The sequence below is a fragment of the Aotus nancymaae genome, unplaced genomic scaffold (genome assembly GCF_030222135.1).
Source record: "Aotus nancymaae isolate 86718 unplaced genomic scaffold, 86718_ANA_hifiasm-v0.15.2.pri h1tg000016l, whole genome shotgun sequence".
Taxonomy (NCBI): Eukaryota; Metazoa; Chordata; class Mammalia; order Primates; family Aotidae; genus Aotus; species Aotus nancymaae.
The window spans coordinates 61,815,486-61,828,447 of record NW_026988428.1 but is presented as its reverse complement, the minus strand read 5'-3'; the positions used below and the strand labels follow the sequence as shown (position 1 = coordinate 61,828,447).

The 12,962-nt window shown below is 38.9% G+C and overlaps 1 protein-coding gene across 5 annotated transcripts in view; it reads left to right on the top strand.

Annotated features, from left to right (window-relative positions):
- Positions 1-574: 574 nt before the first annotated feature.
- The window catches only part of IPO8 (importin 8), a 74,636-nt gene continuing 62,248 nt past the window's right edge, over positions 575-12,962 (top strand). Inside the window, exons 1-2 of one of the 5 annotated variants that reach the window (XM_012458438.3) lie at positions 575-731; positions 8,451-8,532. Coding sequence is in view for 3 of the 5 variants with exons in the window: in XM_012458436.3 (XP_012313859.1) it covers positions 3,367-3,450; positions 8,451-8,532 (166 nt within the window). In the remaining 2 variants the exon portion in view is untranslated. Of the gene's footprint in view, positions 732-3,144; positions 3,451-3,966; positions 4,029-8,450; positions 8,533-11,705; positions 11,784-12,962 lie in introns of those variants that run through there. The other 4 variants (XM_012458436.3, XM_012458439.3, XM_012458437.3 and 1 more) reach the window with 4 other exon arrangements.

Below are 12,962 nucleotides of genomic sequence, written 5' to 3'. Positions count from 1 at the left end.
AGCACTCTGAGGGGCTGAGGCTGCCAGGTTGCTTGTGCCTAGGAGTTAAAGACCAGCCTGAACAACATGGTGAAAACCTTGTCTCTACTAAAAATAAAACAAGCCAGGCATGGTGGCATGTGCCTATAGTCCCAGCTACTCAGGAGGCTGAAGTGGGAGAATTACCTGAGCCTGGGAGGTTGAGGCTGCAGTGAACAGTGATCATGTCACTACACTATAGCCTAGGCAATGGCAGTGAGACCCCCTCCCCCAATCTCTCAGTCGCTTTTTATACACACACACACACACATATGAGAGGGACAATTTAAGATGAGAACTAAAAATGTCTCTGCATTTGGTATGCTCCAAAAGGGGTCGGTGTTCATCTTTGCTTGGCAGTTTTCATGGGAAATGCCTGGGGATAGGCAGTTGAAGCATGAATAGAAGTTAAGTTGACACAATGAATGAAGACCATTCTTTGGAATAAAGTGGAAAAGAATGAGCAATAATTAGAGAGCATTACTGAAGATTATTTTTTAGCTGGGGGAAAGTTTTTAGGCCGAGGTTGAATCAGTGGAGGGAAAGAGGCTGCAAATGAAGGAAAAAAAATCTTACACTTTGTCAACAATGAGCACATTATAATGACTAAAATTTATTTTAATGAAAAAATGAAGAGAGGAGAGATTTATGGAACAGGATCCTGGAGGAGATGGGAGACAACTGGGTTCATACTGGAGAGGAGATGAAGAAGGGTAAGCAGAGATGAATTTGTTCCTGAGTGAGTTGTGCTTGGGGGCTTTGCTCATCTTTATAGGGTAGGGTGAGAAGGGGTAGGGAGCTTAAGAAGAGTCCTGAGAGTTGAATCGGCCACTGAGGGAATGGAAAATGGTGCTAATTAAAGGCAAGGAATAGGATGGTAGTGCCCAATTAAAGAACACATATTTGTAGTGATGTCAGTTTGCACAGTGGGTCAAGGCTAGACTTAAAGAAGCTGAATTGGGGGTTTAATAGCAGAAAATGATATGTAGTCAGTAATGGATAGACTAAGAACTGAAGTAGTGATTGAGCTGGAAAGCAAGCTTAGAATTTTTCAGGAAAAGAGAAATGGAAGAATTGGTTCTAATTATAAAAAGGGATATTGGAGTTAAGATTTTCAGAGGTAAAAAGAATTTTAGACAATGATGATGTCCAGGAGAGTGGGTTAGTAAAATAGTGTTCGTGAGACTCCTGAGTGCTAAGGAGTTTGCATGTTATCTTGAAATTGATGAGAAATCAAGGATCAGACATAGCAATATTAACCTTTCAGAAACTTTCCTCTGATGACAACATGAATAATGGATTAAAGAGGGGCAATACTGGAAGCAATCAGATATGTTAAATTCACTGCGAAGCACTTTTGCATCTGAGGGGGAAGCTTTCAAGCCACCAAGTTTTCAGCCACATTTTCTACTCTCTTGATTGAACTGTTAATTGAACCGATCTATCTTAATTATCTGTTCCTGAAAAGATCACATCCCCTTAGCTGTGTTTTGCCCACATCATCATCTTTACTAAATGTAATTAGAACTCTCCTGTGTTAACCTCAGGAAAAACAAGCTCCTTAATATTTTTATGCCATTGAAATTGTGGCGCCAGATATGGCCACAGTGGACAGAAACAGTGTAACTTTTCTCTTTGCCTTTCACTACTTTTCTGAGAAGGTCTGAAAATTTTTCAGAAAATGCTCAAGCATGTAGTTATCAGTTTCTGTGACCTCTGTGTTTCTGAAATGGGAGAGGTTCCCTTGTACCCCTCGCAGGGTGTATAGAGTCAGGGTGTGGCTACCTTCAAACCTCTAGAGGAGCATACAGATGGGCAGGCTGTGGGACTCCGACCCCACAGCAGTGTCTAGGAATATTTACAGCTCCTGAAGCCCCAGGTTGTGTGTGTTACAAGGTGCTCTTTTAGTTTGTCTATAGGCTTGTGTTAACCAGCTTAATTAGACCCTCTACCTTGTCGCAAGGACAGAGAGCTGTTTCCTAGGTTCTTGCCTTGGTGTACCAGAAGAATTGGATCACACGTGGGGTTGGGGAATGAGTGCAAAGTTTTATTGAGTGGAAGTAGTTCTCATCAGATGAGGGACTCAGAAGGGAGACGGTTTATCCCCTGGAGTTGGGTTGCTTGGTGGCCCCGGCTCTTTTCCGACTGCCCTGGCCAAACTCTGCATCATTCTGCCAGGGGATGGCCTGCAGATGTGCCAGCATGCTCCTCTTGTTCCGCCCATAAGCTTCTCTGGACGTCTGACTGCTTGTGTTTCTGCCTGCTAGAGTCTCGGGTTTTTGTAGGCACAGAATGGGGGCGCGGCAGGCCGGGGTGATCTTGGGAAATGCAACAGTTGGGCCGGAAGGCAGGAGTGCCTATCCTCACCTAGGTCTGTGGCGATGGAGTCCTAGCCAGGCACCACACCCTTCTCTACCCAGCAGTTCACTTCCCTCTTCCCTATCATTTAAAGGGATCACGCTCTTCCCAGCACTCCCTTATGATTTCTACACTGTAAGTTATCTATCTATCTATCTATCTATCTATCTATCTATCTATCTATCTGTTTAGCCTCTTCTATCAGGTTGTGTTACTTCACATTAACTTGCATGGAATTCATCGTTATAATGTGGTACCAAAAATCCCAGTACTATGGTTCAGGAATATATGTTTAACAAATGTTCAGTGAAAGCGAATGAATGAATGAATGAATGAATGATGGCTTCCACACACGGAAGAAGCCTGTCCTCCTGTAAGGTACATGATTTGAAGATCCCAACAAGTCTGTCTTGGAACAGGCCCAGTTCCGATTCCCATACAGTTCTCGGACTAACAAAAAGTGTCACACCATCCAGATACGCTTAATTTGTAAACAGCTGTGAGGAGAGGGGCCAGCTCAAGTTTCTACACCTGGGAAGGGTGGGGGCGGGGAAGGGGAGAGGCTGTTTACCATACGGAAGCATGGCGGCCGCCTGCCGGATTTCGGGAGCGCAGGATCCTCTCCGGGAAAGCAGCCGAGGCCGCTTTCCGTACAGCAGCATGGCGGCCGCCGACAGGAGGCGGTCTTAGCATCACGCCCGGGGGAAGAGGCCGCCGTAAAGGAAGCTCTGCTTCCTCTTCTTCCTTCTCCCGCCTCCCACCGGTTGTCGTAAAAGGGTGAATGGAGAGCGAGTTGTCGGGGGGAAAAAGGGAGGACAGGGGGCGCGGAGTCAGAGTGGCGCAGCAAGTGGCCGCAGGTGGCGACGGTGGAGGGGGGTGGGGAGTGAGGTAATCCGAGGGCGCGGAAGAGGAGGCTGAGAGGATCAAAAGAAAATTAAAGCTGCAGTCCGGCCTACTGGTCCGGGGGCCGCGGAGCCCCCACCCGGGGAGATGGACCTCAACCGGATCATCCAGGCGCTGAAGGGCACCATTGACCCGAAGTTGCGGATTGTAGCCGAGAACGAGCTCAACCAGGTGAGGAGAGGGCCTTCGGCGCCCCTCTTCCGCCGAAGCTGCGCCCCTGCCGGCTGGCCGGGCTCCCCCTCCGCGGCGCCCCTTGTCTTCGCCCACACCGGGCTGGGACTGACGCCTCTCAGCGGGTCCCGCACTCCGCCCCCCGCCCCCCGTGTCCCCCGGTCCAGTGGAGCCGGGCTTCCCGGATCTTTGCCGAGCAGCTCGCGCACCTGTTGGCCACCTTTGCACCTTTTCGTGTCGTCTTCCTTCTCCGGTGCAGTTTGTTCAGCCTACTTGGTCCGCAAGAAGCAGTTTTTTAATCTGTACTAGTGTTTTCAGGGTGTGATTTCTGTTCCTTAGGTTCGCTGACTGGGGAGCAGGTGGGAATTTTACTTACAATTAAATCTGAGTTCAGCTTTTCTCCAAACCCAGCCCTTTTTAGGTGTTGCTGTGGAGCACGCTGCCCACTGCCTCCTCCTGTCTGGTTGGCAGGACTGTTTTGACACCGACTGGCCGAGTTTTGCGGAGCGCTGGGCAGTGCTGCTGGGGAAGAATAGGCAGTTTTCATGGTGTTACTGCCTGATCTAAGACACATCCAAGTAAGATGTGTTTGGAATAATTTCTTATAAATGCTAAAATGCGTAAGACTTTTCTTTTTTCCTCCGTCTCCTGTTCCTGACGTCTTTCCAGCGTTATCCCCACACATCAAAAGTTTAATGATCCCAAACTCTATCTTATTTCTTCTTCCTTACCGGTACTTAAGAATCACATACCTCTTACTAAAAAGTGGGAATTAAGATTTACCCCTGGGATGGAGCGACAGCTGTTTGAGGTTGTGATGACCTGTAAAATATAAATATTCCAAAATCAGCGGTTCTCAAAGCGTTGCCCAGGACCTGGCGCTTCGACATCACCTGAGAACTTACAAATTATGCAAATTATGGGGCTTCACTCCAGACTTAACAAATCAGAAACTCTGGGGGTGGGGCCCACTTGTATTTTAACTAGCTCCCCCAGGTGATTCTGTGTGTGCCTCCTAAAGTGTGACCGTTCTAAGTAAATGTTTCTGTTGGAATTGACTTTAAAAAGCGGCTGCGTGTTGGGAATCTTTGAAAGGGATTATTTTAATAGGAAATCTAGGTGTAGTTTGGAGTAGGTATGAATGCAGGATTCCCCAGAGAGAAAAGGGAGAGTGAAAACACTGCCGATGAAGAGGAGGTTGGGTTGAACTAATGCCCAAAGATAATGTATTGGTGCCTCAAAAAGAAAAGGACTGTCACTCAGAATAGGGGGAAGTTAAAGTCAGTACCTGTCCCAGGGTTTGCAGAGTAAAAGTACTGTATGTTGGCTGGCTGGAAGAATAGTAATCCAGGGGTTAGTTAGGAAGAACAAAACAGGAGCTGAATTTGCAATCTACTAGTATGAATAGGGAAGTTGGCCTGTTTATGAACCCCTTCTTCTCACAATGAGACCGGGTGGTCCTTTGATAGTGTTGATAGGGAACATATATCTTTGATATCAGGTTACACTTTTCCTCCCCTTCACTTAACTTTCATTTCTTTCTGATTCATCAGTATATAAGCACAGTTGGTGTGATTGAAGTGGAAAAAGTATGTGAGAAAGGCTGCAGAACTAGGAGACATTGAAGACCCAATCCTATTTTGTTTCATAGTATAGACAAAAGCGGCACATTCAGGGTGGTATGGCCATAGACTCATCATGGTATTTCAATCCAAATCCATTCCATCATCACTCTGCCCTGCCCCATAGTGTCCCACCTCATCACAGACCATGATTTCCCCAGCAATTTCTAAAGGTAGCTTATTGCTATACTACTCATATAGCATTTATGTTTTACATAAAGCATAGTGATATGCTTTAAGGCTTTTTGAATCAGCTGTAAGTAGAACAAAAAAATAATGTCACCTAGCCATGTAGTAAAACATGGTTATGATGATGGGTTTTGCATGCTTGCCCTTTGCCACCACTGTAACATCCGACTTTGTTGGATAAGTGGGTGAGTAAATCACCATAAGTGATTATGGCCCACCTTTCTCACTTTCGGTGTCCCCTTAGCAAGTATGCTCTGCATTGGAAATGGGAGCAACTTCTGCAGTATACTGATGCATCTGTCAATTGCTGTTTAGAAAAGTAAGCAGCTTTTTGCACAACAGTCTGTGTTCCAATGGATACATTCTCATTTGGAGCTATATATTTTTTTCAGGCCAACATTTTTCTGTTACTAGTGACTAGCTCTCTGACTGCTATTTGTAATATTGTTAGTATGGGAAAATGCACTTTCAGTTTTATCTCAGGATATTGAGTGAATCTTACACATCTTCCTCATTGTCTACAGACCAGAAGTCCCATTAGTGGCAGTGTAGAGAAATAGGAATGGGTAGGTATCTTGCTTAAGTAATTCATCCAGAAAGGTGTCATCTTTTAACAAATTATCCTTCACATGGCCTTGATAGGGAAATAAGTTTTTACTTTCATTGCCAAGCTTTGGAATCTCTGCTTTCTGTGCATGCATACATACCATTTTCATTACCTTTGATTAAGAGAATTTGTTTATATCAACAGTAGATATATTTATTGAGTTGTTAATATATTGCAGATATTAGTATAAGAGTTTGTTCCCATGGAGTTGGGGATACAGACAAGTAACTAATATAATTTCAGGTCATAAGTGCTGTAGAGAGTAAAGCTGGAGCAAGAGTGTTGGGATGTATAGTCATTCTCTGAAGAATGACATTGAACAGAGTGTTGGATATTGTGAAGTAATGGGCCAGGCAAAGAACTGAGAGAAGTACAGAGGGAATAAGAGTTCAGAAAAGGCCCTCACCTTGGTGTGCTGGAGGACTAGAAAGGTTAATGCAGTGGAGCAGTGAGTCAGAGGATGGAAGGAGAACATCGGTTTTTTGCTTTATGAGTTCTCATAAATGCAGAATTTAGTTAAGCAAACTGCTTAATTGCAGAAAACTTCACAGATACAAAATATCCTCAGGAAATCATTGAGAAATTAATCTTGTTTATTTTTTAGAAACAAGAAGCCTGAAGAGGCACAAAGAAATTGGGCAACTATTTCTGAGTAAAGTAGTATGAAAATATAGCTGAATTTATCTCTGACTGTTTTAGCTGGTCACATTATCAGAGACTGAATCAATGTTGAAAGAAGACAAGGTTTCTGAAATTTTTAAAAATGGCAACAGTTGCAAAAAAGGAAGTTTCAAAATGTTTACAATGGCAACAGTGTTGAAATAAAAGTAGTCTCTGTAATAAGTATATTACTTTCAAATAAGTAGCATTTATTTAAGTGTAAAGGTTATTTTGGGTGTGTGGAATAATATATATATATTTTTTACTCTCCCACCGTGTGGGAGGGGATTCCAGAAAGCTGGAAATCCCAGAATAATATTTTTTAACAAATAACTGAAGTCAGTTTTTTAATTATTAGAATAAACTATATCGATGTTTTAATCTTTGATTCATGACAAGATCTTTCAGTATTTAGAAAGTTATAAACATGAGTTATAATATATATGTAGAAGGTGAAAGCTGGGCTGAATCTGTGTTAATTTTGCCTTCCTATAAACTTATTAGAACAAATCTGTTTTCTTAAAAACTGCTTTAAAATCCTAATGGTTTCAATTATGGATAAACAAATTTACATGCCACATATTTGAGATCTGAAGACTACACAGGATGAAAGGAAGAACAATTATAATTCACATTTTTGAAAGGGATATAGGAAGATTTGGAAAGCACAATGTTCTTGGATGAAAAGGATTAATACTTTTAAAATGCTACTTTTCTCCAAATTAATTTTCGAATCAAACATTTATCTTTCTGGATACTATTTTAGTTGAAAAAAATGAGCAATATGCCCAAACCTGTCCCTGGATCTCCTCAGAGATCCAGGCTCTGAGGAGAAGGGTGAGCTGAATAGATTCTCTGGGTCATTGTCTGGTTTGGCCTCACTGGTATTTGAATCTTTTCAAATGAATGTTAGTGGACAAAGGCATATGTGGGCTCTGAGAATGTGACAGGACTGTAATATAGTCCAGGTACTATACATCTGGATATAATGTGATCAGAAGGAATGGATGCTCTGTATTTTTCTGCTTCTAAGGTCACTATGGCCAAACTCAGGAGCAATTCAAAGTAGAGCACACTTGTGGGGTGGAGTGACCCAGGCCACAGGGCAGAGCAGGAACTTCATCCATGTAGGCTCACTTAGGCATTAAGTTTAAAAGACAGTACAGCAGTAGAGGGCAGCTGGTGATGACAACATGCTCAACACAGTCTCGTGAGTCACGCTGTTCCAATCTGGACTGGCTTCTCTCCATAGCTCATGCTCAACTGTGTTACATTATCTTGTCTGTTTTGCTCTGTTGGATCTCCTATTTCCTGTGGCCCTTGTTTTTGTGTTTTCTGTTTGTCAAAAATACCATAAACAAAATTGAGGCACAAATAATCTAGGAACAAACACTTGCCATGTATAGGGCAAATAAAAGATTGCAATTTTAAATTCATAAATAGTTTGTAGAATATATTAAGAATAAATACTCCATTTACAAAAGGATAAAGGGAGTAAGGAATTTGTAGAAGAAACAGCCAACAAAGAGGAAGACATCCAACCTCCTTAGTAACAGAGAAAATGCAATTTAAAACATTCATAAAATTTTAAAGTTTTGAAGCAATGATGATACCTGTATTAGATAGATGGACACTATCATATGCTGCTGTTGGGCGTGTACATTGCTATATCCTTTCTGGAGACCATTCTGACAATATGTTCAAAAATCATCAAAATGTTCAGATTCTTTTATTGATCAGTTTCTGCTCAGGAAAATTTTTTGACTTGAAGTATTTTAATAATCTTCATTTTGCCTAGAAGGGTTTGTCTCAATTTAAAATAGTTTTTCCTTTATTTGGACAGTAATGTATTCCATAACAGGTGCTAACTTATAAGATACTCATATTTCCCTATTTTATAAAACATTTCTTTATAATTTCAGTCCTACAAGATTATCAATTTTGCCCCCAGTTTACTTCGGATTATAGTCTCTGATCATGTGGAATTCCCAGTACGACAGGCAGGTGAGTTGATTTTTTTATCCTTTATAAATTTATTTATAGGTGGATGTAGAATGAGAGTTTTATTTTAATTTTAAATGTCTATAATTTATTGAAATATTTGGAAGCATTCATGAAATATTTCTAGTGGCTTAAAAAGGCTTTGTTTTCCCCTAGAAACTTAGAGGTAGATACTGAGCTCTGAAATACCCTCTGGCTCTTTTTTTTCCTCCTCTACCTTCCACCTACCAATTCCTTGCCTCTGTAACTTTGCCATTATTTTTGTTAGCTTTCTCAATTTTAATAGCTAATCTACCTAATACTTTATGATTTCTGGTAGCCTAGCCTCTGGGCCTGTAGATTAAGACGAGGAATTTATATATGTGAATTTGAGCTCTGTTACGTGGCACATCACGGAGGTAATGTGTTGCACAGATGTTCCTAACCCAGGTGACTGCGGAGCAGGACTGTGTTTTAAACATGAAACTTACTTTTAAGTCTTAAGTTGTTTCATGATGTTGTACATTGTTCTTTTGTCTTGTTTTTTTATGGACTAGTCATTAGAGCTCAGAAGTTTAAAAATTAGTGCCTTAGAGTGTCATGAATTTTCAAAAGATAATAACCAAAACCTAAAGGAGGTAAAGGACAATAGCTAGTTAAAAATAAATATTTAAAAAGACTTATTATGTAAATGACATATACGCGTAATTTGGACAATTTAGAAGAATACAAAGAAGTAAGTAAAATTACCCAACATTCATCACTCAGAAATGACCATCATTACTCAGAAATGACCATTGTTAATGTTAGGTGAACATTAGCCTTTGCATGCGTTCAGGTAGAAGGATAGATGAACAGTTTATAGAAATGGGGTCATAATCTACATGCTGATGAAAGTATTTAATTTTATTTGAACATAGAATAAAAAGATAAGAAATATTAAACTTTGGGAAGATTTATAACACTATATATGATTTCCTAAAAGATCCCTTTGTGGTTAAAATAAAAAAGAAAATCCTGTGGAAAAACACTCATGTTGGAATTAATTTTTACTTTTGTTAGGTTTGCAAGACTTCTATGTAAATTTTTGAAACCATAATTCACACTTGTTTCACCTTTGTTCTATGAAATAGGGCTGTTCTGAAACAACATTTTGTTGAATGAAACCTATTTTAAAAACCTAATTGTTTATGGCGCCATTGTAAAGTTCCTATGAAGCATTTAAGAAGTAACATTTTAAAAGGTCTTAAAACAAGTTATTACATTAATGACTTCCTTCTATGACATGGAAACATTACGAAAACACAGTTTATACCTTAGATTGCTTTTAATACACCCAAAGGTGACTACCATCAGCTTTCATGCATGGTTCTCCAATTTTTTTGTGTATATTACACATGCTATTTTACAGTTTTCTTTCTTTTGTTTAACTATGTACCCTTGAAGATTGCTCCAAGTTGATGCATATACATACTTCAGTCTCTATAACAGCTGTGCAGTATTTCTTTATATAAGGACTATTGTGGTTTACTTTAACAATTTGATATTGATGGACATTTCCCTTATTGTCTTTTTTTTTATTGTTGATAGAAGCAATGCTAAGTGAGTGTCATTGGATATGTGCCTAGGTACTGTGGGAGTGTTTTTATAGAATAAATTATAAAAAGGGGAAATGCCAGGCTAATGGATATTTATGACATTTGTTTATTTATTTAGTTTTTCTACCAACAGTGCATTAGAATGCTAGGTTCCCCAACTCCTCACCAACTCTGCACAACTTAATGAAGTTCTGATGTCAAACATAAACAGCATTGAAAGGCGTTTTTTTCTTTATAATTGTTTTTTCATAATTTAGATTTCAAATCTGTTAACTACAAGATAAAGTATATTTTGGTGATTATTTCCTAACTTATTAGGACCACTTCCTTGGAGCAACCATTTTTATCATAGACTCTGAAATATATTGATAAAATTCTACATTATAACCTACATTTAAGTTTCACTTATAAATTTTCTGTTCTATTTAATCTATTATTAAAATACAAGGATGTTCCAAGACACCCAGGCAGATAATTTATCATGTTTAGCATGACATTTAAAAAAGAATGATGGGATTTTTGCTTTAAAAGAAAGCCTGTATAAAGCTGTTAAAAATTATGCTAATGTTAAGTGGAAATACATCTGCAAAATACTTTTTCTCTTTTGCTTATGGGAAATCTAAACTGTTCTTGCTACCATCAAGTGTGCTCACTAGTGAATGTCCTTTCTTACCTTACTGTGAGTTTTTAAGAAACAGGAAAAAATTAAGTATTTTGATGTTGCCCAGCAAAACAAAAAAATTTGAATGTTTGGTCTGCTGCTTTTCTTTTGAGGTGTTGATAAGCATAATAGCATTATTAATATTATCATGTGCAGTGAAGTAAGCCTATCTTAAATTTAGGATAGTTATGATGAGGAATCTCAAGTCACTTTTGTTTGTAATTTTTTACTCCTTACCTCTGAAGAGAAGAGACTCCATAGTAAAATTTCTTTAATATATGTAAATTTAGGCTCAGAAATGTACTTTTCTCAGTGCATTTTGGAGTTGCTATGCGAAGGAGAGTAGTTTGGATTTAAAAGTGGTGGTGAGAGGCATTAGACCTGAAGAGGTCATCAGTGGTGACAAATGTGGGACTATCATTTTAAAAAAATAACATGGTTTTTAATTTCTGTAAGTTTGCCTGCTCCTTGTTCTTTCTTTTTGTTTGTATTTCCAAAGGATGGACAGGGAGAAGATATGACAATTCATTCTGTGGTTATTTGTTCAGAGGTGATTTGTTAAGATTGACCTCAGCATTGTAGAGTGCAGAACCTAGAAATAAAGAGAAAGATATCTCTGGTCAGTCCAGAAGCACTTTAAGAAGCTCTTTTATTAACATTCATGTGTTTTATTTGTAGGAAGCTTTGTAACTCGTACTCAGAATCTATTTAATATTATTTTGATGTAATCAACACATTTGTTGGCTAATCTCCTAGCCTTTCACAGAGTAATAATAAGGGAGAGAAGGGCTGCAAAATTATAATGAAAAACAGCAAGGCTTAGAAACATGAACTCAAAAGCATAACATTCTGCTCACAGAGATAACAGCACTTTCTCCACTTTGAGGTTATGAAACCCAATTGACCTCTGTAGTTGTGTTTCTGGGTCTAGAGCTTAAATGATGATTCATTGTGCTGAAGGAGAAAAGTGTGTGTGTGTTTTAGAAAGTTAATTTCAACTTATGATGGTTAAAATGGTAAGTGAATTTTGTAGGAAAACTATCTTAGAGCAGCCATTTTTATCATAGAATCTGAAATACATTTATAAAATCCTACATTATAACTATCCTAAATTTAAGTGCCATTTGTAAATTTTCTGCTCTATTTAATCTATTATTAAAATACAAGGTTGCTCCAAGACATCCAGAAAGATACAGTAAGTTTAATACTTCCTTTATGAATTGGATTAAGATGATATTAGTCATTTGTTTCTTAGCTCTGGCAAATGGTTTGTTGTTAGGTACTTAAATGATTAAAGGGAAGTTTTTAGATTACTGATATGGTAACAGTTATTTTTGGTATTTTTCCTTTATTCTTCATAATCCATAATTAACCATAATAATAATTAAAATTTTCTTTTTAATTATTGTATTGTTTCAATTTTATTTTACCTAATTGTACATTTATTTAGCCATATACAAATTAGTCAGTGTGCCTTTAAAGGCTGTCTTGTGTGATGCACCATAATACAATTTTAAATTATAACTTTTTAGTTATAAAAGTAATATTAATAGTATTTAATGGCTAAATCATAAATACGTCCATGATTTTACCATGTCTGTATCTTTACTGTCTAAAGGTTGCTTTTCTTTGTTTTCAAGACTAGTTCTATAGGGATCAAAATGATTTTGTGAATAATATAGTTGATTTTTCTTTTTGCAAAGATTAATCCTGTGAAAATCAGGCTGGGCGTTTATGCCTATAATCCCAGCACTTTGGGAGGCTGAGGTGGGTGGATCACTTGAGCCCAGGAGTTCAAGACCAGCCTGGGCAATATGGGGAAACTTTGTCTCTACAAAAATACAAAAAATTAACTGGTGTGGTGGTGCATGCCTGTATTCCCAACTACTTGGGAGACTGAGGTGGGAGTATCACCTAAGCTGTGGAGGTGGAGGCTGCAGTGAGCTGTGATTGCGTCCCTGCACTCCAGCCTGGGTGTTAGAGTGAGACCCTGTTTCAAAAAAAAAAAAAAACCCAAATGCTGTGAAATCAGTCTGAACTGCTGACAGGTTTGGTTCATATCCTTAGATCATTCATTCATTATATTTTGAATGAGTCTATACATTTTTATTGAACGTGTACTTTTTGCCAGTCACAGTTATGTAATATGAAGACTATATTGGGATAAAACATGGTGCTTAGGCTAGAGCCTCCCT